Source organism: Xenopus laevis, chromosome 7L (assembly GCF_017654675.1).
Source record: "Xenopus laevis strain J_2021 chromosome 7L, Xenopus_laevis_v10.1, whole genome shotgun sequence".
In the NCBI taxonomy this organism is placed as follows: domain Eukaryota; kingdom Metazoa; phylum Chordata; class Amphibia; order Anura; family Pipidae; genus Xenopus; species Xenopus laevis.
The window spans coordinates 653,509-676,266 of NC_054383.1; the positions used below are offsets into that span (position 1 = coordinate 653,509).

The 22,758-nt window shown below is 46.2% G+C and overlaps 1 protein-coding gene across 1 annotated transcript; it reads left to right on the forward strand.

The window, feature by feature from the left end:
* The first annotated feature begins 10,693 nt into the window (after positions 1 to 10,693).
* LOC108695689 (zyxin-like) lies at positions 10,694 to 22,734 on the forward strand. Its single transcript, XM_041570085.1, has 10 exons — positions 10,694 to 10,761; positions 13,525 to 13,607; positions 18,755 to 19,018; positions 19,196 to 19,416; positions 19,502 to 20,323; positions 20,448 to 20,565; positions 21,213 to 21,382; positions 21,669 to 21,847; positions 21,940 to 22,060; positions 22,184 to 22,734. The coding sequence occupies exons 1-10, from the start codon at positions 10,709 to 10,711 to the stop codon at positions 22,292 to 22,294; spliced, it is 2,142 nt and encodes a 713-aa protein (XP_041426019.1). The 5' UTR covers positions 10,694 to 10,708; the 3' UTR covers positions 22,295 to 22,734.
* The last annotated feature ends 24 nt before the right edge of the window (positions 22,735 to 22,758 follow it).

Consider the following 22,758-nt stretch of genomic DNA (forward strand, 5'->3'; position numbering starts at 1 on the left):
TGGGAAGCGAGGGCGGGACTCCCCTGTCACTGCGGTGCCCATCATTCCGGGAGGTTCCGGACGTGACATCCGCGCGTCCCTTCTTTCTCCAGCACTCACAAACAGGCGGCGAGCGGCGGCTCTTATTGGCTGCGCTGCGCGGGGCGCGCGCTCTGACTGCTCTGACGGGGCCGCGCATTACTGGGTACCAGGCGCGCTCATGAGAATCTTCTGTCTGTTGTTTTCTACCATCCTCACTCTCACCCCGAGCACCCCAATATCTCACTCCCAGCATTGTACACCCCAATATATCACTTCCAGCATTCTGCACCCCAATATCTCACTCCCAGCATTCTGTACCCCAATATCTCACTCACAGCATTCTGTACCCCAATATCTCACTTGCACCCCAAAGTCTCACTCCCAACATTCTGCACCCTAATATCTCCCCCTTGTATATAGGATCCCCCCTAAGGGGTAGAAATTCTTTTGCAGGGGGTCATTAGGGATAAGGGGAAGTGTAGATATTGAGTGGATGTGATCTACTTAGATGTTGCTAAAGCCTGTGATACATACCATGCAGAGGTGACTGACATCTGGGTTCAGTGACTGACATCTGGGTTCAGTACAAATTAGGGTTCAGTGGGTACAAATTGGGTTTCAGTGGATAGAAATTGGGGGTCAGTAGATAGAAATTGGGGTTTAGTGGATAGAAATTGGTGTTCAGTATATACAAATTGGGGTTTAGTGGATATAAATTAGGGTTCAGTGGGTACAAATTGGGGTTCAGTGGGTTAAATTTGAGGTTCAGTGGATAGAAATTTGGGTTCAGTGGATATAAATTGGGGTTTAGTGGATAGAAATTGGGTTCAGTGGATAGAAATTGGGGTTTAGTGGATATAAATTGGCGTTCAGTGGGTACAAATTGGGGTTCAGTGGGTAAAAATTTGGGTTCAGTGGATAGAAATTTGGGTTCCGTGGATATAAATTGGGGTTTAGTGGATAGAAATTGGGTTCAGTGGATAGAAATTGGGGTTTAGTGGATATAAATTGGCGTTCAGTGGGTACAAATTGGGGTTCAGTTGGTACATGTTCAGGCTACGGTGCATATTTCAGTCAATATCAATTGGGATCAGATTTAGGGTGAGTAACAGAAACTCTATATTTGCCGTTATGGACCTTTCTGGGTTCCTCATTCAGCCGCTCACAGACCCCCGTTGGGTTGGTTTTACAGTTACCATTCGATGCTCATTTACACTCCACGTTGCCCCCCATTGTGGGATCAGTAACAATTAAATGAAACAATGTTTCACTTGCAGTTTATTACCCTGATACATTGTTTCACATGATTCTCTATTTAGTCACTGGGTCTGGTGTCTTCTCTCCCATCACTTCTCTGTCCCTCGGAGAATTTCCCACTATTGTTCACAGGGTCCCAGTGTGTCTGGACTTTGGGAAAAGCTGGGGGTCCTTCTTTATGTGCCTGGGAGTTCCCTGAATGACCCACAGTCATGTGCCTGAGCCCCGGGCAGCTGTAGGTTGGTATATTAGTATATTAGTACATTAGTACATTAGTATATTAGTATATTAGTATATTAGTATATTATTATATTAGTACATTAGTATATTATTATATGAGTATATTAGTATATTTATTTATATTATGATAATATTGGTATAATGGTATATCTAGTATTTAGCATATACATTAGCTATATTAGATATATTAGTATATTATTATATTAAGTATATTGGTATCATTTGTACATTAGTATTAGTAAATTAGTTATTATAAATATGGATATATTGGTATATTGCATATATTGGTAGTTTAGATACTACATTAGTACATTAGTATATTAGTATATTAGTATATTAGCACATATATAGTATATTGGTATATTTGGTAGCATTGGAGTATATTAGTACATTAGTACATTAGATATATTAGTATATTGATTATATATATCGGTATGATTGGTATATTAGCTATAATTAGACCATTGACGTAGTATAGTATATATTAGTAATATTAGTATATTGGTATATTGGTACATTGGTATATATTAGTACATTAGTATATTAGTATATTAGATATATTCAGTATATTGGTATTTGGATACTATTGGGTACATTGTATATCAGTACATTAGTATCATTATATATCTTAGTTATATAGTATATATTAGTATACATTAAGCTATATTAGCTATATTGGTACATATGGTAAAATTTTTTTCCTAAAGGGTTATTTTTTTAGGTATTAATAGTACATAGTATATTTGTATATAGTACAATAGCTATATTAGTACTATTAAGTCATATAGTATATTAGTACATTTAGTATATTATTATATATAGTATATTATGTATCATATCTATATATTAGTATATGGTTATATTGGCTATCTTAGTATATAGATATTAGGTACATTAGTACATTATTATATGAGTATATTAGTATTATTATTATATTAATATATTGGTATATTTGTAATATTGGTATATTGGTTATATTAGCTATATTAGTAACATCTAGTATATTAAGATATTCAGTATATTGGAGATTATTGGAATATTGGTATATGGGTATATATTATGGTATATTTGTATATTAGGTATATTGGTATAATATTAGTATCATAAGTATATTAGTATAATTAGCTATCATTGGTATATTATTTGGTATATTGTCTATTGGTATATTGGTATACTTGGTATATTGGTATATTAGTATATTAGTATATTAGTATAATTGGTATAATTGGTATATGGTATATTGGTATATTGGTATAGTTAGTATATTAGTATATTAGTATATTGGTATATTGGTATATTGGTATATTGGTATATTGGTATATTGGTATATTGGTATAATTGGTATATTAGTACATTAGTATATTAGTATATTAGTATATTAGTATATTGGTATATTGGTACATTAGTATATTAGTATATTAGTATATTAGTATATTGGTATATTAGTACATTAGTATATATTAGTATATTAGTATATTATTATATTGGTATATTAGTATATTGGTATATTAGTAATTAGTATATTAGTATATTAGTATATTAGTAATATTATTATATTATTCATATTGGTATATTGGTACATTAGTATATTAGCTATATTAAGTATATTAGTATATTAGTTAAGGTTAATTATGTATATTGGTATATTGTATATTGGTATATTTAGTACATTAGTACATTAGTACATTAGTATATTAGTATATTGGTATATTGGTATATTGGTATATTGGTATATTGGTATATTAGTACATTAGTATATTAGTATATTAGTATATTAGTATATTGGTATATTGGTACATTAGTATATTAGTATATTAGTACATTAGTATATTAGTATATTGATACATTGGTATATTAGTACATTAGTATATTAGTATATTGATACATTGGTATATAGTAACATTAGTATATTAGTATATTAAGTTATTGGTATATTTGGTATATTGGTATATTGGTACATTGGTATATCAGTACATTAGTATATTAGTATATTAGTATATTAGTATATTGGTATATTGGTACATTGGAATATTAGTACATTAGTATTAGTTATATTAGTATATTAGTATATTAGTATATTAGTATATTGTATATTGGTACATTGGAATATTAGTACATTAGTTATATTAGTATATTAGTATATTAAGTATATTAGTATATTGGTATATTGTATATTGGTATATTGGTATATTGGTATATTGGTATATTAGTACATTAGTACATTAGTACATTAGTATATTAGTATATTAGTATATTAGTATATTGATACATTGGTATATTAGTACATTAGTATATTAGTATATTAGTATATTAGTATATTGGTATATTGGTATATTGGTACATTGGTATATCAGTACATTAGTATATTAGTATATTAGTATATTAGTATATTAGTATATTAGTATATTGGTATATTGGTACATTGGAATATTAGTACATTAGTATATTAGTATATTAGTATATTAGTATATTAGTATATTAGTATATTAGTATATTGGTATATTGGTACATTGGTATATTAGTACATTAGTATATTAGTATATTAGTATATTAGTATATTAGTATATTGGTATATTGGTACATTAGTATATTAGTACATTAGTATATTAGTATATTAGTATATTAGTATATTAGTATATTAGTATATTAGTATATTAGTATATTAGTATATTAGTATATTGGTATATTGGTACATTAGTACATTAGTACATTAGTATATTAGTATATTAGTATATTAGTATATTAGTGCCCACGCTGCCAGGGCCGTATTTATGTAGCAGGTGCCCCTAGGCCCGATGTTGTTTGTCACCCCGTCCCCTCACTTTTATTCAATGAAATGTTCATCATCGGGACCAGAGCAATGGGGATCTCCTGTGCCTCCCCAGTATTTCTGAACCAATGTGGGTGTGTTTGGGCAGAATGCTGCCCCCTAAAATCCTGCCGCCCTAGGCCCGGGCCTTGGTGGCCTCTCCACAAATTCGGGCTTGCACGCTGCTGTGCCGGCTTCATACAGGCCTGGAGCTAAGGGTGGGCACATGCCTAGGGTGCAACAGTCGGGGGGAGCCAGACACGTCCCTCATCTGTCTCCCCCAGTCCAGACTCCTGTGCACACTGCCCCTCCCCCGCTTGTCACCCCTCCCCCAGTTGCCACTGTGTGCCCCTCATGCTTGTGTGGGGTCAGGTGGCCGGACAGCTTTTATATATATATATATATAGTGAATAAAGTTGTAAATCATATATATATATATACAGTATATGTGAGTGACCCTGTAACTGTCAGAATAAAGTTGGCCATAGATGCAAAGATCTGATCGTAGGAATCATGGTACGATCGGACTTTCCCATCTCCCGACCCGCCACTAACCATTCAGATCAAAGTCTTACCAGTCAGATTAGTTAAAGAACAGATCAGCAATGTTCTGCCCCTGACAGTAATCGTACGATATCTATGTCCAACCAAAGCTGGTGAGTCTCCCACTGATAATCCTACGATCCCCAATACACACAGAGATATTATCCGCAGCCGACAGAAATTTTCTAACCTGTCCCATCGACCAAACGACCGATCTCCGACGGACGAAAAATGTCGGGACTCTCCACACACGGTCCGAAAATCATACGAATCCTCGATTCCTACAATCAGATCTTTGCGTCTATGGCCAACTTTAGACAAAAGGGTAAATGAAGGTGTTGGTGCCCCTGACATAGTATTTCATGCTCAGTTCATTATGTGATAAGAAGGTGAATTTTGGAGCAGAAATCCTAAGCATTCCCAATCACATTCCCAATCACATTCCCCAATCAGATTCCCCAATCATATTCCCCAATCACATTCCCCAATCACATTCCCCAATCACATTCCCCAAACACATTCCCAATCACATTCCCCATCACATTCCCAATCACATTCCCCAATCACATTCCCCAATCACATTCCCAATCACATTCCCCAATCACATTCCCAAACACATTCCCCAATCACATTCCCAATCACATTCCCCAATCACATTCCCAATCACATTCCCAAACACATTCCCCAATCACGTTCCCAATCACATTCCCCAATCACATTCCCAAACACATTCCCCATCACATTCCCAATCACATTCCCCAATCACATTCCCCATCACATTCCCAATCACATTCCCAAACACATTCCCCAATCACGTTCCCAATCACATTCCCCAATCACATTCCCAAACACATTCCCCAATTCCCAATCAAATTCCCAGTCACATTCCCTCCTACAGCCACTGCTAAACCTGTAGTTCCTTCTACACAAATACCAGAGAATTTTCCTACATTTTGTCCTTGGCCGGAGTTTCTCTCACAATCTCCGCAGTTTCATTAAAAAAGAAGAAAAAAATCCAGAGGGAAAACGAGGTTCATTCTGTGACATTTCTTGTATTGTGGGATATTTTCCATGCGACCCCCCAGACTGCAGAGATTCCTCCGTGTGGGACTAGGGGGGGTCATTGCTTGGAGGCAACTGTTGGGCTGGGGGCAGTAATGGTCCAGTAATGATGAGTATCAGGAGTATTAGATGAAGTATCTTTTTTTGTAATACATTTTGTGACAGTTACACAGAACTATAAACCCAGTGAGAATGAGGAATGAATGGATATTGGGAAGTTGTATCAGGAGTCAGAGGCAGCAGTGCAGAGAAAGGGACAGACACAATGACAGTTACACAGAACTATAAACCCAGTGAGAATGAGGAATGAATGGATATTGGGAAGTTGTATCAGGAGTCAGAGGCAGCAGTGCAGAGAAAGGGACAGACACAATGACAGTTACACAGAACTATAAACCCAGTGAGAATGAGGAATGAATGGATATTGGGAAGTTGTATCAGGAGTCAGAGGCAGCAGTGCAGAGAAAGGGACAGATACAATGACAGTTACACAGAACTATAAACCCAGTGAGACTGAGGAATGAATGGATATTGGGAAGTTGTATCAGGAGTCAGAAGCAGCAGTGCAGAGAAAGGGACAGACACAATGACCGTTACACAGAACTATAAACCCAGTGAGAATGAGGAATGAATGGATATTGGGAAGTTGTATCAGGAGTCAGAGGCAGCAGTGCAGAGAAGAGAAAGGGACAGACACAATGACAGTTACACAGAACTATAAACCCAGTGAGAATGAGGAATGAATGGATATTGGGAAGTTGTATCAGGAGTCAGAAGCAGCAGTGCAGAGAAAGGGACAGACACAATGACAGTTACACAGAACTATAAACCCAGTGAGAATGAGGAATGAATGGATATTGGGAAGTTGTATCAGGAGTCAGAAGCAGCAGTGCAGAGAAGAGAAAGGGACAGACACAATGACAGTTACACAGAACTATAAACCCAGTGAGAATGAGGAATGAATGGATATTGGGGAGTTGTATCAGGAGTCAGAGGCAGCAGTGCAGAGAAGAGAAAGGGACAGACACAATGACAGTTACACAGAACTATAAACCCAGTGAGAATGAGGAATGAATGGATATTGGGAAGTTGTATCAGGAGTCAGAAGCAGCAGTGCAGAGAAGAGAAAGGGACAGACACAATGACAGTTACACAGAACTATAAACCCAGTGAGAATGAGGAATGAATGGATATTGGGAAGTTGTATCAGGAGTCAGAAGCAGCAGTGCAGAGAAGAGAATGAGGAATGAATGGATATTGGGAAGTTGTATCAGGAGTCAGAAGCAGCAGTGCAGAGAAAGGGACAGACACAATGACAGTTACACAGAACTATAAACCCAGAGAGGATTGGGTAATGGATATTGGGACATTTATCATTGTAACTGTTTTTGGACATGAATTAACCCCACGTGCTACAGGGTTGAGCTGAAATCTCATGAAGGGTGTTGTAGCCCCACCCACTGCTTGAGTCATAGATTTCCCCCCTGTCTCCATCAGAGTGTTCTAGCCCCACCTATTTCTTGAGTCGTAGACTTCCTGCCCCTCCCATCAGAGTACTGCAGTCCCACCCACTGCTTGAGTTACAGACTCCCTGCCCCTCCCCTTTGAGCGTGTGATTTGCTGGAAGTGTGAGTGACAGTGAGGGCGGCGAGTGAGTGGCGAGTGCTGGGAGTTGTGCTGCCCAGACCTGTTTGCTCAGTGACTAATGGGAGTGGAATGCAGAACTTTCCCAGTGTCCCAGATGTTGCATCACATTATTTACTCTGCAATTCCTTGTCCCCCTGTCTCATTCCCCAGTGCAACTGTCACGTGCAGAATCTGGCGCTGTTTAGTGGCACTCTAATTACAACTTCAGTACAAGGGCCACTAGAGATGCCAGCAATTAACCCTTGCCTTAAGGAGCCGTTACTTGCAGGCTTTCTGTAAATGCTGCATTGTGGGTAAAGAACATGGCAATTTGTGTTGGTTTTTGCACTTTGTACTTTATGGAAAGTTTCTGGGTCCTGATGCCCCCCTCCAGTTTAGCGAGGATTAGGGGGGGATAATAGTTGTAGTAGAACTGCATCTCTCTGCTGAGTAAACAGGGCACCATGTGATGCACAAAACAGGCCACGGGTCACATGTCTGGTTGCTGAGGGCATTTGTTATTTGGGTTGCCTTGTCCTTTAAATAATAAGTGATATTTCCGCCCAGCTCCATCTGCGCCGGATGTTCCTTATGATCCTCCATGTTTTTCCAAAGCTCTTTGCAGCCTCCCAGCACATTGTTTCACTCTCACGTATTGTGGGACCTGCTGGGAGTTGGCTGGGAGTTGGCTGGGAGTCCGGTTAGACTGATGGGTGCTGTTGGGTATCATTTATATAGAACTGACGTGTAGTATGGGGGATGGGTGCTCACGATTCCTTTCTGGTCTCACCCCTTGTTATTTTGTATTGATCTGCTGAAAATATTGGGGCTCAGAGTGGCCAATGATAATGCCAATAATTGCTCCCTACAAACTTCCTCCCCTCGCCTCTTCCTCCGACCCCCTGAACCCTATTCACCTATTTCACATACCAATAACATTGTGATTACAATAAAGGTCCCTATTATGTACCCCCCCCCATACCTGCTCTGCCCCCAGAGTTCATCCAACTGCCAGTCTGTAGCCCCCTCACTAGCACCACTTCCCCAGGGTCCTATCCCAGATCCCTATCACTCTCCCAATTCTCAGCCTGAATCCCATGGGCCACATCTCTACATCTATTTCCCTTTGTCTGTTCTATTTACCCTTTAATGAGTGTGTTGCCCCCGCCCCCGTCACAAACACACGTATTTACTTATCTCCCCCGGGGGGCTGAAGCCTAAACACAAAATGCTGTTAATTCAATAAGAATTGGAGCCATGGGAGTCACAAAGGCTTTGGCTCTAACCAGGGTCGGAACTAGGGGTCGGCAGAAGAGCACGTGCCTAGGGCTCAAAGGCAGAGGGGGCCAGGCAGGTACCTCTTTACACCTTCCCCTAGTTCAGACCATTTTGTGCAGAACTTGCAGCATCTGTTCTCTCGAGTGTGAGCTCTTTGGCACATGCACATTCTCTAGGGCCCTGGCCTGACACTGGCTCTAACCCCCCCCATGCCCAATGCTGGAACTGCTGATGTCTGTGTGTGGCCCTATATAAATAGAGAGGGCTGTATGGGGGCTCCTAGAGTACAACCAAGCTCCTTGCAGCCTCCCAGCACATTGTTTCACTCTCATTCACATTACAGAGACCCCCTCACTTTGCTGATGCTTAAATCTCCCTGTGACAGGGGTGACAACAAATCCTAATGACTCCCTGTGCCCTTCCCACTAAATGCTGCCATACTGATTTACACTATAGGAGACAATGAGCAGCACAAGAGCCAATGGCAATGTCGCCTGTATCTCTCAGGGTAAGTGTTTGGGGCAGATATGGGGGAGGGAGGGGTTAGAAAATAATCCAGACACACAAATCATTGTTATTGTTGCCACTAATATTCTGTTATGGCAACGACTATCTGGGGGTGCGGCCGTTATCTCTGCCCCGCCCTATGGCTTCCCAGCCAATCACAGACAAGCCTTAAGTGTCAGCTGCTACTGACCAACCCCAGTCCTTCATGGTCACATGGTCAGCACTTGTATAAAACTCACTAATAAGCTTCAGATTCCCTATTGCTGAGAAACTTGTAAGAGATTGTAAACTCATAGACAGGGTTGGACTGGATCAGGGCCCCCCCATCCCCCCAAGGGCCCCCCTCCCCAGTTGCAGGGTCCCCTCTGTCCCTCTTCCCCCCCAGAGTGCCGGCTCTGTGGAACATGTCTTGGCCGGAGGGACCCACCCAGGGTTACCACCTCACCCCTTTAAAACGGAATCCACAGGCTGTACGGCTAATTAACAATTCATTTAGGGCTCTTACATACGGGCGGTTTTACCTGCGCTCCCCTGTGTTGCGCTTTCTTCCGTTCAGCCGCAGTGGAGCGCAGGAGTAGACGCAGTCAAGTATTTTGAAGGGGGGCTGTACTCACACCGACGCTTGTATGCGCCAAACGCAGGTAAAATGCAACATGTTGTGTCCCACCTGCGTTACTGCTTCCATGCGTCTGTGTGAGTACAGCCCCCCTTCAAAATACTTGACTGCGTCTACTCCTGCGGCTGAAAAAAGCGCAACACAGGGGAGCGCAAGTAAAACCGCCCGTATGTAAGAGCCCTAAATGAAGTGTTAATTAGCCTGTGGATTCCATATGTGTTTTCCGTTTTAAAGGGGTGAGGTGTGAGGCAACTCCAGGCCCACTGGGTTTTTTCTTGGTGTCCCGCAGTCCGATGCTGCTTATAGAACCTGGGGACCGGGGTGATCCCTCAGTCTGATGGGGAAAGATATGGACCTATACACGTCCTCCCACTGTTGTTATTGTAATTACAACTCCCAGAAGCCTTCAGCTGTAAGCAGGATGCTGGGAGTTGCAGGGCTGCAGGTACTGATGTTATTGAACCCCCCTCTGGTGCCGGGGGCCCCACCCTAAGAGCAGCTCTGCCAGGATTCTATTACCGTCAGTTTGTTATTATGATATTTACCCTCAATTTTCTCTGAACTTCCGGACAGTTGGGTTTTCCTTCCCCTTTGTGGTCGGAGAGTTCTGTGTTTTTATCTGTTTTGTGCAGCGGAACCTCCCTTTGTGCTGCGCCTGCAGATGCCGAGTATGATTTGTCCCCTAAACTGTAACCATAGCGATGCTCAAACCAACTGATACATTGTAACAAGCTGAACAAAACGTTCTGATGCCCAGGAGCTCACACTCTGTTATACTCATCCCCAACTGCCTGACTATACAGTAAGTACATTGCACTCCCCCAACCTCAGGGGGATTCCAGGGGTCTAAGACCCTGGGCACCTATTTCGGTCAGACAGAGACATGTACAAAACAGCAGCACCCACCTGCAGCGCCTCAGCTACTTCAGCACACCTTGGGGGCCCTACATTGAGACTGAGCTCTTGTTTTACTGAAAACTTAACCACAGCTTTAGGGTGCTGGGCTGAGCTCTGGGTGCAAATAACCAATGACATATTATATAAAGATGCAAATAATCCGTGTATTCTGGCACCCAGAATCCCCCACACCCAGCAATGATAATTCTTCTTATTGGTATTGAGGGGAACTGGGTGACCCAGAGAAAAGAGCTGCTGTAGGTGCTGCAACAAAAAGCAGAATTATAGAGTAAGGGGCACAGAACAGTCTTTATGGGAAGCACATTCAGCTGCTGAATAAAGGGAATTATTCACTTAATGCAACTCATTGATTTTACTGAGAGAGAAACAGAACTTGCACTGAGACAGGAATAGGAATGGGGCCTAGCGGGGGGTCCCCACACTCATACAACTCATCCAAACACAGCTGCTTGTGTGGGAGTGAGCCCCGAATTATATGATCTGTCTCTGCTGTCTCCTACATGCAAATATACCTGTTAATATACAGTGTGTCTGTAGGGGGCGCAGCTGAGCTCTCTTATATGTTAATATACAGTGTGTCTGTAGGGGGCGCAGCTGAGCTGTCTCTTATATGTTAATATACAGTGTGTCTGTAGGGGGGCAGCATAGAGGCATATCCTCGTGGGTGGGGTAGAGGCACCTCATGGGTGGGGTAGGTTCACACATGACAGAGGGCAGGGTAGGTCGTTCCTGGTTCTACTGACCAATAGAAATGTCTGAGGGCGGGTGCTTGTGGCAGATACAACTTGTATTTTTCCAGCAGACAGATGTGACATGGACCTGAGAGAAGTGGCCCCTGAACCTCTGAACCCCTGAACCCTAATAAGCAGCAGCTGAAACGTCAAATACTCTGTGTGACTCTGGTGTATTCATGGGCTCCTGCTTCTCTGCTTTATTTTTCATTTAAAGGTGACTCCTGAAACAATGTAGCTGCACTTTCCTCCTGGTCTGTCACTTGACTTACAGTAAAGACCCCCTTCCTATGCTGATGTTGAGATCTCCTTACCCCTAGACTTACATAGTTAGTTACATAGTTAAATTGGGTTGAAAAAAGCCAAAGTCCATCAAGTCCGATCCCTCCAAATGAAAACCCAGCATCCATACACACACCCCTCCCTACTGTCACATAAATGATATATACCCATATAATACACAAAAGCCATGAATATCCTGTAAATTATATCCTTATAAACGGCGAGTTCTGATGTCATCAGTTATAAACGGTGAGTTCTGATGTCATTTCAGTCACATGACTCATTGAAATTTGTGTATTATAATAAATGAAGTGCCCCCAGTTGTAAAATATAAGGATATTAGAAGTTACCTCGGAGTTCCATGACCTGTATAAAAACACTCAGCCTTCGGCCTCGTACTTTTATATGGTCATGTAACTCCTCGGTAACTTATAATATCCTTATATTTTACAAGAGGGGGCACTTTATTCACTATATCTATACTAACTATAGAGTTTAGTATCACAATAGCCTTTGATATTATGTCTGTCCAAGAAATCATCCAAGTCCTTCTTAAAGGCATTGACCAGGGGGCCACCCAAAACCCTTAGCCCAGGGGCCACTCTCAGTACTAATATTATTCCTCCTCACTCAGCCTCTATTCTCCCAGTCTCTTTTCTTTATATAATATTATCTATTATTCCATCTATTTAGGGTCAGGCCACACAGAGTGTTTTGGGGAGATTTGGTCGCCTGGCGACTAATCGCCTCGTTTTTGCGGCGACCAATCTCCCCAAACGCCTTCCCTGACTCTGCGCCGGCTAAAATGAAAAAACACAGAAGTTGCCGTAAGTTCGGAAAACGAACCGTCGCGTGTGATTTGCGCCGGCGCAGAGTCAGGGAAGGCGTTTGGGGAGATTGGTCGCCGCAAAAACGAGGCGATTAGTCACCAGGCAACCAAATCTCCCCAAAACGCCCTGTGTGGCCTGACCCTGAACCTCTTTGTTCTCATAGAAATAAATAATGTCCCTTATGTTTAGCAACACGAGGGCTTGACAAAGGGGCGTGACCCCGAAACGTTGCTCACTTCCGCATTAAACGTGCAAGGGGTTCCTTGCTTGCAGTAGCCTGTGTGCCGTGGATTTCTTTCCTATTAGCAACACGAGGGGTCACTGACTCCTGGGGTCACTGAGAGTTTCCTGGGATCCCTGTGGGTCAGTCTGAATGTCCTGTAATAACTGTCATACTGGGGACGAATCATTACTGATGGGACAGACAGACAGAAATAGCAACAGGAAGTCCTTGTATGAGACAGATGGACAGACAGAGGAGAGTGACAGACAGAAGGACAGACAGTGATATATGACCTCATAATGTTAATTAGGGGAGGGGGAGGGGCAGCTCTGGTATTTCTACTTCTTCTTCTTCTTCTCATTTCCTGCTGATTTGGGAGTTTGTGCCTTTTATGGGCAAAGAGAATGAAGAGGGAGAGGTCAGGAGACTGGCGGCTGCACAAGTACAGTCAGGAACAGACTCACATTACAGAGAGACACATGCTGGTGACGTCACTGTGACACAGAGGGGGGCGGGGCGCGCACATTGCGATGGGGGCGGTCCCCAGAAACCTCTAACTCCTCCCAAACCTCTCTGTACAGGCCCCGCCCATCCTGCCCTGCGCCTCATTCTCCCTGTGTGACTCCCGCGCCCACCGGCACCGACAGCTCCGGATCCACAAACCGTAAGTTTCTTCTCTGCGATTGGACCGACCTGCCCCTGGGACTGGACACTTTGTACTGGATTGTACAATTAGACTGGGCAAAGAGATCTGGCCTGGGACAGGGAGTTTGTCTTGGAATTATACTGGGACAGCCTGTCTGTACTGGAATTGTATGGGGGTTGGGAGGGGGTTGTTTATACAGGGGCAGTTGGACTGGGACAAGAGGAATTGGGAGGGGGTTGTTTATACAGGGGCAGTTGGACTGGGACAAGAGGAATTGGGAGGGGGTTGTTTATACAGGGGCAGTTGGACTGGGACAAGAGGAATTGGGAGGGGGTTGTTTATACAGGGGCAGTTGGACGGGGACAAGAGGAATTGGGAGGGGGTTGTTTATACAGGGGCAGTTGGACTGGGACAAGAGGAATTGGGAGGGGGTTGTTTATACAGGGGCAGTTGGACTGGGACAAGAGGAATTGGGAGGGGGATGTTTATACAGGGGCAGTTGGGCTGGGACAAGAGGAATTGGGAGGGGGTTGTTTATACAGGGGCAGTTGGACTGGGACAAGAGGAATTGGGAGGGGGTTGTTTATACAGGGGCAGTTGGACTGGGACAAGAGGAATTGGGAGGGGGTTGTTTATACAGGGGCATTTAGACTGGGACAAGAGGAATTGGGAGGGGGTTGTTTATACAGGGGCAGTTGGACTGGGACAAGAGGAATTGGGAGGGGGTTGTTTATACAGGGGCAGTTGGACTGGGACAAGAGGAATTGGGAGGGGGTTGTTTATACAGGGGCAGTTGGACTGGGACAAGAGGAATTGGGAGGGGGTTGTTTATACAGGGGCAGTTGGACTGGGACAAGAGGAATTGGGAGGGGTTGTTTATACAGGGGCAGTTGGACTGGGACAAGAGGAATTGGGAGGGGGTTGTTTATACAGGGGCAGTTGGACTGGGACAAGAGGAATTGGGAGGGGGTTGTTTATACAGGGGCAGTTGGACTGGGACAAGAGGAATTGGGAGGGGGTTGTTTATACAGGGGCAGTTGGACTGGGACAAGAGGAATTGGGAGGGGGATGTTTATACAGGGGCAGTTGGGCTGGGACAAGAGGAATTGGGAGGGGGTTGTTTATACAGGGGCAGTTGGACTGGGACAAGAGGAATTGGGAGGGGGTTGTTTATACAGGGGCAGTTGGACTGGGACAAGAGGAATTGGGAGGGGGATGTTTATACAGGGGCAGTTGGACTGGGACAAGAGGAATTGGGAGGGGGTTGTTTATACAGGGGCAGTTGGGCTGCACTAGGAGTGGAGAGTACCAGGGGCTGAGCCGAAATGCCACTGGACTGTACTGGGATTGTTGTGGGACACAAGGACCGGCTGCTCATCTGGAAAGTTTGGCAAATGCCACAGGGAAGATCTGAGCTGAAATTCAAACCAGTCCCCCCCACTTTCATGTAGAGGACCCCCCAGGCCCAATATAAAGGACTGGTCTGTGTCACGTGACTCTGGTACTTGTCACATTGTCTGGGCCGTGTCCTGTACCAAATGATTTGGGCCTGTGGGGGCGGAGCCTGAGTCAAATACCAGGGCCTGTGTGAGTTTCGGGGCAGACGTGGGGCGAAGGCTGGAGGGTTGGGTGCACTTGCCCTTTACTCAGCAGCCTCCTCTCCCTCAGTCTCTGACACTTCATTGTCACTCGGGTTCTGCTGATTGTCGGGGGCAGGACCCGGATTTGCACTTTTTTGGATCTTGTTGAAGGGAATCTGCTCAGAACAAGGGGGGGGGGGGGGCTACAGACCCAGTGTCAGTTCTGATGGGGAGTGAAGTTCTCTGTCCTTTCTCTGCAGCTCTGTGTGTGTATATAGTGTGTGTGTATATAGTGTGTGTATAGTGTGTGTGTATATATAGTGTGTGTGTGTGTGTATATATGTATATAGTGTATATAGTGTGTGAGTCTCTTACTCTCTATTTGTCTCTTCGGACTCTCTCCTCCCCCTCAACCTAATGATTCCAAGCTGGGGAGGGACACAACCCCCCCTCCTTACAATCCTGAGATATTACTCACCTCTGTGCAGACCCCCCTCCACCCCACACTCACACACACACAGACACACACTCACAATGACACACACTCACAATGACACACACTCACAATGACACACACTCACTGACACACAGACACTCACTGACACTCACACTGACACACTCACTGACACACAGACACACACACACACACTGACACACACACACACACTGACACACACACACACTGACACACACACTCACTGACACACACACACTCACTGACACTCACACACTCACTGACACTCACACATTCACTGACACACACACTGACACTCACACACTCACTGACACACACTGGCACTCACACTGACACACACTGACACACACTCACTGACACACACTGACACTCACACACTCACTGACACACACACACTCACTGACACACACACACTGACACTCACACACTGACACACACTCACACACACTCACTGACACACACTGACACTCACACACTCACTGACACACACTGGCACTCACACTGACACTCACACACTCACTGACACTCACACACTCACTGACACTCACACATTCACTGACACACACACTGACACTCACACACTCATTGACACTCACACATTCACTGACACACACACTGACACTCACACACTCACTGACACACACTGGCACTCACACTGACACTCACTGACACTCACACACTCACTGACACTCACACACTCACTGACACTCACACATTCACTGACACACACACTGACACTCACACACTCATTGACACTCACACATTCACTGACACACACACTGACACTCACACACTCACTGTCACACACACTGGCACTCACACTGACACACACTGACACTCACACACTCACTGACACTCACTGACACACACACACTGACACTCACACACTGACACACACTCACACACACTCACTGACACACACTGACACTCACACACTCACTGACACACACACACTCACTGACACACACACACTGACACTCACACACTGACACACACTCACACACACTCACTGACACACACTGACACTCACACACTCACTGACACACACTGGCACTCACACTGACACTCACTGACACTCACACACTCACTGACACTCACACACTCACTGACACTCACACATTCACTGACACACACACTGACACTCACACACTCATTGACACTCACACATTCACTGACACACACACTGACACTCACACACTCACTGACACACACACTGGCACTCACACTGACACACACTGACACTCACACACTCACTGACACTCACTGACACACACACACTGACACTCACACACTGACACACACTCACACACACTCACTGACACACACTGACACTCACACACTCACTGACACACACACACTCACTGACACACACACACTGACACTCACACACTGACACACACTCACACACACTCACTGACACACACTGACACTCACACACTCACTGACACTCACACTGACACTCACACTCACTGACATACACACACACACACTCACTGACACACACACTGACACTCACACACTCACTGACACACAGACACACACAAACTCACACTGACACACACACACTGATACACACACTCACTGACACACAGACACTCACACACTGACACTCACACACTGACACTCACACTCACACTGACACACTCACACACTCACACTGACACTGACACTCACACATTGACACACTCATAGCAACCTCATTCCTGCCCCAGGTCATTGGTCCCCTGTACTGCACAACTGAAACTCTGCTGCAAGGAGTAAAGTGATGTCACTAACCCCTTCCCTGCTGGGGGCAAGTTGTACAGTGAGAAGAGTTGCAGATGAGCAGGATTTCAATTCTGGATTTACTACCTGCCAGTGCAGGTCAAGGAACATGTATGTGGGGTTCCCTCTTACACCCCAATACATACTAGCAGGTTAATTGTTTCCTGATACAACTGGCTTTGTATGATTGTGAAAGGGACCTTAGATTGTAAGCTCACTGGGACAGGGACTGATGGGAATGTGATAGGGACCTTAGATTGTAAACTCACTGGGACAGGGACTGATGGGAATGTGATAGGGACCTTAGATTGTAAGCTCACTGGGGCAGGTACTGATGGGAATGTGATAGGGACCTTAGATTGTAAACTCACTGGGATAGGGACTGATGAGAATGTGATAGGGACCTCAGATTGTAAGCTCACTGCGCATGACATATATAATTGTACAGTGCTATTGCGTATGTCAGTGCTATATAAATGAGGGATAACTACTGATACGTTAAACCTCACCTGCTGGGGGCGTCAGGGAGGCAGAACAATCACAGTGACAGGGGCAGAAAGCACAGCCCTGATTTGTCTTTTAACTCTTTGTATAAGTAAAGCTTGTTTATAGCACTGAATGGGTTAAGCATTAAATCCAGACTGAGCTGTTGCCGCTCGCTCCTGTCGTCCTGTTGCACGGCCGCCTGCTTCTCACACTGGGCCTCAACCTCGGCCCATAATTGTGACTTGGCTCATCTGCTGAGCTTTGCACAAAACCCCGGGGACGGTTTCTATGGAAACGCAGGAACAGACGCAGAGTGCGAGGGCTCAGGCGCGAGGAGCCCAAAGGGAATCCCAGTGAGTGTAGGGTTACGTGCGCTATTAACCCTTCATCTGACACAGGCCTCATGCAATTACCAGCTGGCTAATAATGGGTTAAGGAAAGCGGAGTATTGAGTAATATCTGCCTGGGGCCCAATATGATCCCCCTCTACTAAACAAGGGGGGCGGGACCCCAGGGGGTTTTATTCCATGCCCCGGGGGCACATCATCTGTATATTGATATGTGAGTTAAGGGGTTAATTAATTTGGATTTTGGGGGAGGGGGTAGATATGAAACAAGGAATTCATGTTTGGGGGGAGGAAGAGGAGTTTCAGGTGGGGGGTTGGGGTACAAATGAAAGGGAAGGTTCAGGCAGATTTGGGGGTAACTCTCCATATACTTTGCTCTTACAACACTTGTGAATAAGTAGAAAATAACGGGGGCTCCACAGGGCAGAGACTAAATGGCCCTTGGGGGGAGAATTAACAGTTTGCTGCCTGTGTTGATCCTGTCGCTGACAATCTTTCTCTCCCTGTTTTTAGCCGTCACTATGGACCCTGCGGCCCCTGCCACCCGCATGACCTCCTCCTTCACCATCAACATTTCCACCCCCTCCTTTTATAACCCCACAAAGAAATTTGCCCCCGTGGTTCCGCCCAAGCCCAAGGTTAACCCTTTCAAGGCCCCGGAGGAGCCACAGTCTTTAGTTGCTCAGGAGAATTCTGCTGGGCCTGGGCTGCACCGGGCGTTTGTGGGGAAAGTTGGGGCGATCCCCCCATCAGCGCCCCCTGGGGGTGACCATGAAGGTAAGAATTTCCCTTCCTGGGTTTTTATTGGCTGGAAACAGTCAAGTCACTTTCAAACCAGCCAATCAGCTGCATCTGAGTCAAATGATGGGGGTTGTGAGCGGGGGAAGGTCCCCGGAGATCTGAGAAATGTCAAGCACAAGATTCTGATTGGGGGGGGCTTTGTCTTTTCTGCAGATTTTATCCTGCCGCCTCCACCACCGAGTGAGGAATTGATCTCACCCCCCAGCTCTTCTTTCCCCCCACCCCCACCTTCTTTTGGGGATGAGGGACCGGGTTCCCCCTCTGGCTCATTCCCACCCCCTCCCCCACCTGAGTTTTCCGAGCCCTTCCCACCTCCCATAGAGGAATTCTTTCCTTCTCCGCCCCCGCTGGAGGAATGTGTGAGTGACACTCAGGTGAGTGTGAGTAGTGGGAGACATTGGGTCATTGAACAAATTCAGCTCTGGACTTTAATCCACTTCTTCTTTGTCTTTTCTACAGGACCTCCCTGTACCAGCCCCCCCACCTCCTCCTCCCCCTCCTCCTGAACCTTCTGCTCCTTGCGAGTCGCCCAAACCTGCAATGGTTCTTCCCAAGCCGCCTCCTCCTTCCGCTTTCCCTAAACCCGAGCCCCCGTCTGTGGCCCCCAAGACTGCATCCTCCGTTTTCATCCCTAAGCCCAGCGCCCCAATGGCAGTTGCCCCAAAGCCTCTTGCTCCCCCACCTGTTGCTGCTAAACCCTCTGGCCCAGTCTCTTTTGCACCCCCATCACCTGCTCCTCACACTTTCTCTCCTGCCCCTTCTGCCCCATCTCACACGTTCTCCCCCAAACCAGTCACTGGACCCACATTTTCCCCCAAATCTGCACCTCATACATTCACTCCTAGACCTTCAGTGACATACCCCCAAAAACCAACAGAACCCCCCGCAGAGGCATCTCAGGAGAAGTTGCCTGCAGCTCAGTCAAGTCCCAGAGTGACCCCTGCAGCCAAACATGAAGCTCCTCCCCCTACAGTTTCATCAAGTGCCCGAGCCCCCGGGTTCAGCTTTGCGCAGCAGCGAGAGAGACCCCGAGTCCTGGAAAAGCCAAGAGCAAATGTTCAGGGGTCGGAGCCAGAACTCGAGACAACGGTGGAGGTCCAAGCGCAGAGAACAAGAAGTTTGGGGCCACAGATAGAGAATGGGAGAAGCTTTGGGGCTCAGTTCACTGGGGGAAAGGACATGAAACCCCTCCCTGAAGCACCAAAGAGCCAAAAGCCCATGTCCGACGGGATCCACAGAACCGGGGGGCAGCACAGTGGCCCCAAAGTGACCGGGCAGCAGGTGGGTTTCTTTAAAGCAACAGCTACACTTGTTTAATTGCACCATCAGTAAATGGCTGGGGGGTTCCTGACTTCTCAAGGCAAATTAGGGGGTGCGGCTGATGGTTTTGTATTTCTCCTTCTAGGGCCAAACGTCGGGCTCCCAAGGGCTGAACATGAAGGAGGTGGAGGAGCTGGAGATGTTGACCCAACAGCTAATGCAAGAGATGGACAAGCCGCCCGCAGCCGAGGCTCACACTATGGGTACGTAAAGATTGGGGTTCTGGAGTCTCTTCTGTCTCTGTGACTCGCTGTGAAGTTGCCAATCACTGATTCAGAAAGGGGCGGGTTCTACTGGAAAAGGAGCCGATCTCTATTGCCATTGGCTGGTGCCATGTGAATCACAGGAAGCCAATTTCTCACCAGTAATGCGTGGAATACACTCAGCGGTCACTCAGCGGTCACTCAGCAGTCACTCAGCGGTCACTCAGCGGTCACTCAGCTGGCCTGTCAGTACAGTGGGTTGGGGCTTATGTGACTGGGCCTGTCGGTACATTGGGTTGGGCATTTGGATTTGACAAATACCCTGGAACAGGACGGGTCACAACATGTGACATCACCCTATGGGGGAGGGGTCTCTTTTCATTCCTGACCCTTGCTGCCCCCCCCCCCCCATGAGACAGAATTATGCATTTATGGAACTATATACTTGCTCGTGTTACTTGCCCTTTAGTGCCACATTATATTTACCAGTTCCAGGACCTTAACAAAACAGCCCCAAAAAACGAATTGGAAGAGGGGGCACATTAGCTGTTCCTGGCGAGTGTGTAATGATTGTAATGCTGGTGAGTGTGTAATGCTGGTGAGTGTGTAATGCTGGTGTGTAACATGATGAAGTTCTCTGTTGGCAGAACTCTGTGGCATCTGTGGGCGGGGCCTGTCACGGACAGAAACTGTGGTACGAGCCGGAGAGCATTTATACCACGTGGCGTGTTTCACCTGCTCCAGGTGTGATCAGCAGCTCCAGGGGCAGCAGTACTACGAGAGCGAGGGGAAGCCGCTGTGTGAGGAGTGTTACCAGGTAAGTGCCACTGGGAGGGTCAGTTCATCGCTTTGTTGGGGGTGGGTTACTGTGTGACTGTGCCGGTGGGTACGTTGGGTTGGGGGTGGGTTACTGTGCCCGTCGGTATATTGGGTTGGTGGAAGGTTACTGTGTGACTGTGCCCGTGGGTACGTTGGGTTGGGGGTGGGTTACTGTGTGACTGTGCCGGTGGGTACGTTGGGTTGGGGGTGGGTTACTGTGCCGGTGGGTACGTTGGGTTGGTGCCAGTTGGTGCCCAGTTAGAAATGAATGTTGTGAATTACAGGACACACTCGAGTGCTGCGCTGTTTGTGACAAGAAGATCACGGAGCGTTTGCTGAAGGCCATTGGGAAATCCTATCACCCCTCATGTTTCTCTTGTGCCGTGTGTAAGTGCTCCCTCCAGGGCGAACCCTTCATTGTGGACGACAACAAACTGCCGCACTGTGTGAACGACTATCACCGGTCAGTGCCCCCCACATTGTAGTCACCCCCTTATCTGTACAGCCCCCGCCCCCCTCCTTCACATTCTCTGTTTGTGCCTCTCACCCCTGTAGGCGCTACGCCCCCCGCTGTTGTGTTTGTGGAGACCCCATTGCCCCAGAACCCGGCCGGGACGAGACAGTGAGGGTGGTGGCGCTGGAGAAGAACTTCCATATGATGTGCTACAAGTGTGAGGTGAGTTCCTGCCCTTTCTATAGGGGGCGCTCTGCTTCATTCTCTCTTACACTTCCCCCCCAAACTGACGTGTTAGCCCCTTGCCCCTGGTACCATCTCACATGCCCATGTTTGGCCCCACAGGACTGCGGTTGCCCCCTCTCTATTGAGGCGGATGATGCCGGCTGCTTCCCATTGGACGGCCATGTTTTGTGCAAGAAGTGCCACACTGTTCGTGCCCGCGCTGCCCTGTGATGACCCCCCACTGCCTGTGGCTACAGGATCCAGCGAGTCATCAGTCTGTGGCCCTAAAGACTCGGGACCTCCTGACACTCCGCCCGTAGCCCAGTCATTAGCCGGTTTCCAGCTTCAGTGCCAGAGACTAGTGGGCGGCAGCTGGTGAGGTGGCAGTTAGCTGGTAGCCATTAGTGTCCCTCGTCTCACTGCTTGCGCTCTCTCTGCCCCCATCTATACACGCCACTAGCACAGGGCACCTCTGTTTTTGAGGGGGGGCTTGTGTTGAAGGTTCCAGTCGGATGTGACTCCTGGCCCGGGGCACAGAGTGGCAGAGAGGGGGCAAGTGAGAAGCAACACTTTTACACAAATGATTTTTTTTTATGATGTGTCGCTTTTTTTTCCCTGTATTTTTTAGGGGGGGGGGGGTTTATTGACCAATAAACTGTTTTGTACAAAGAGTCATTTGTCTCTTAGGATTTCCT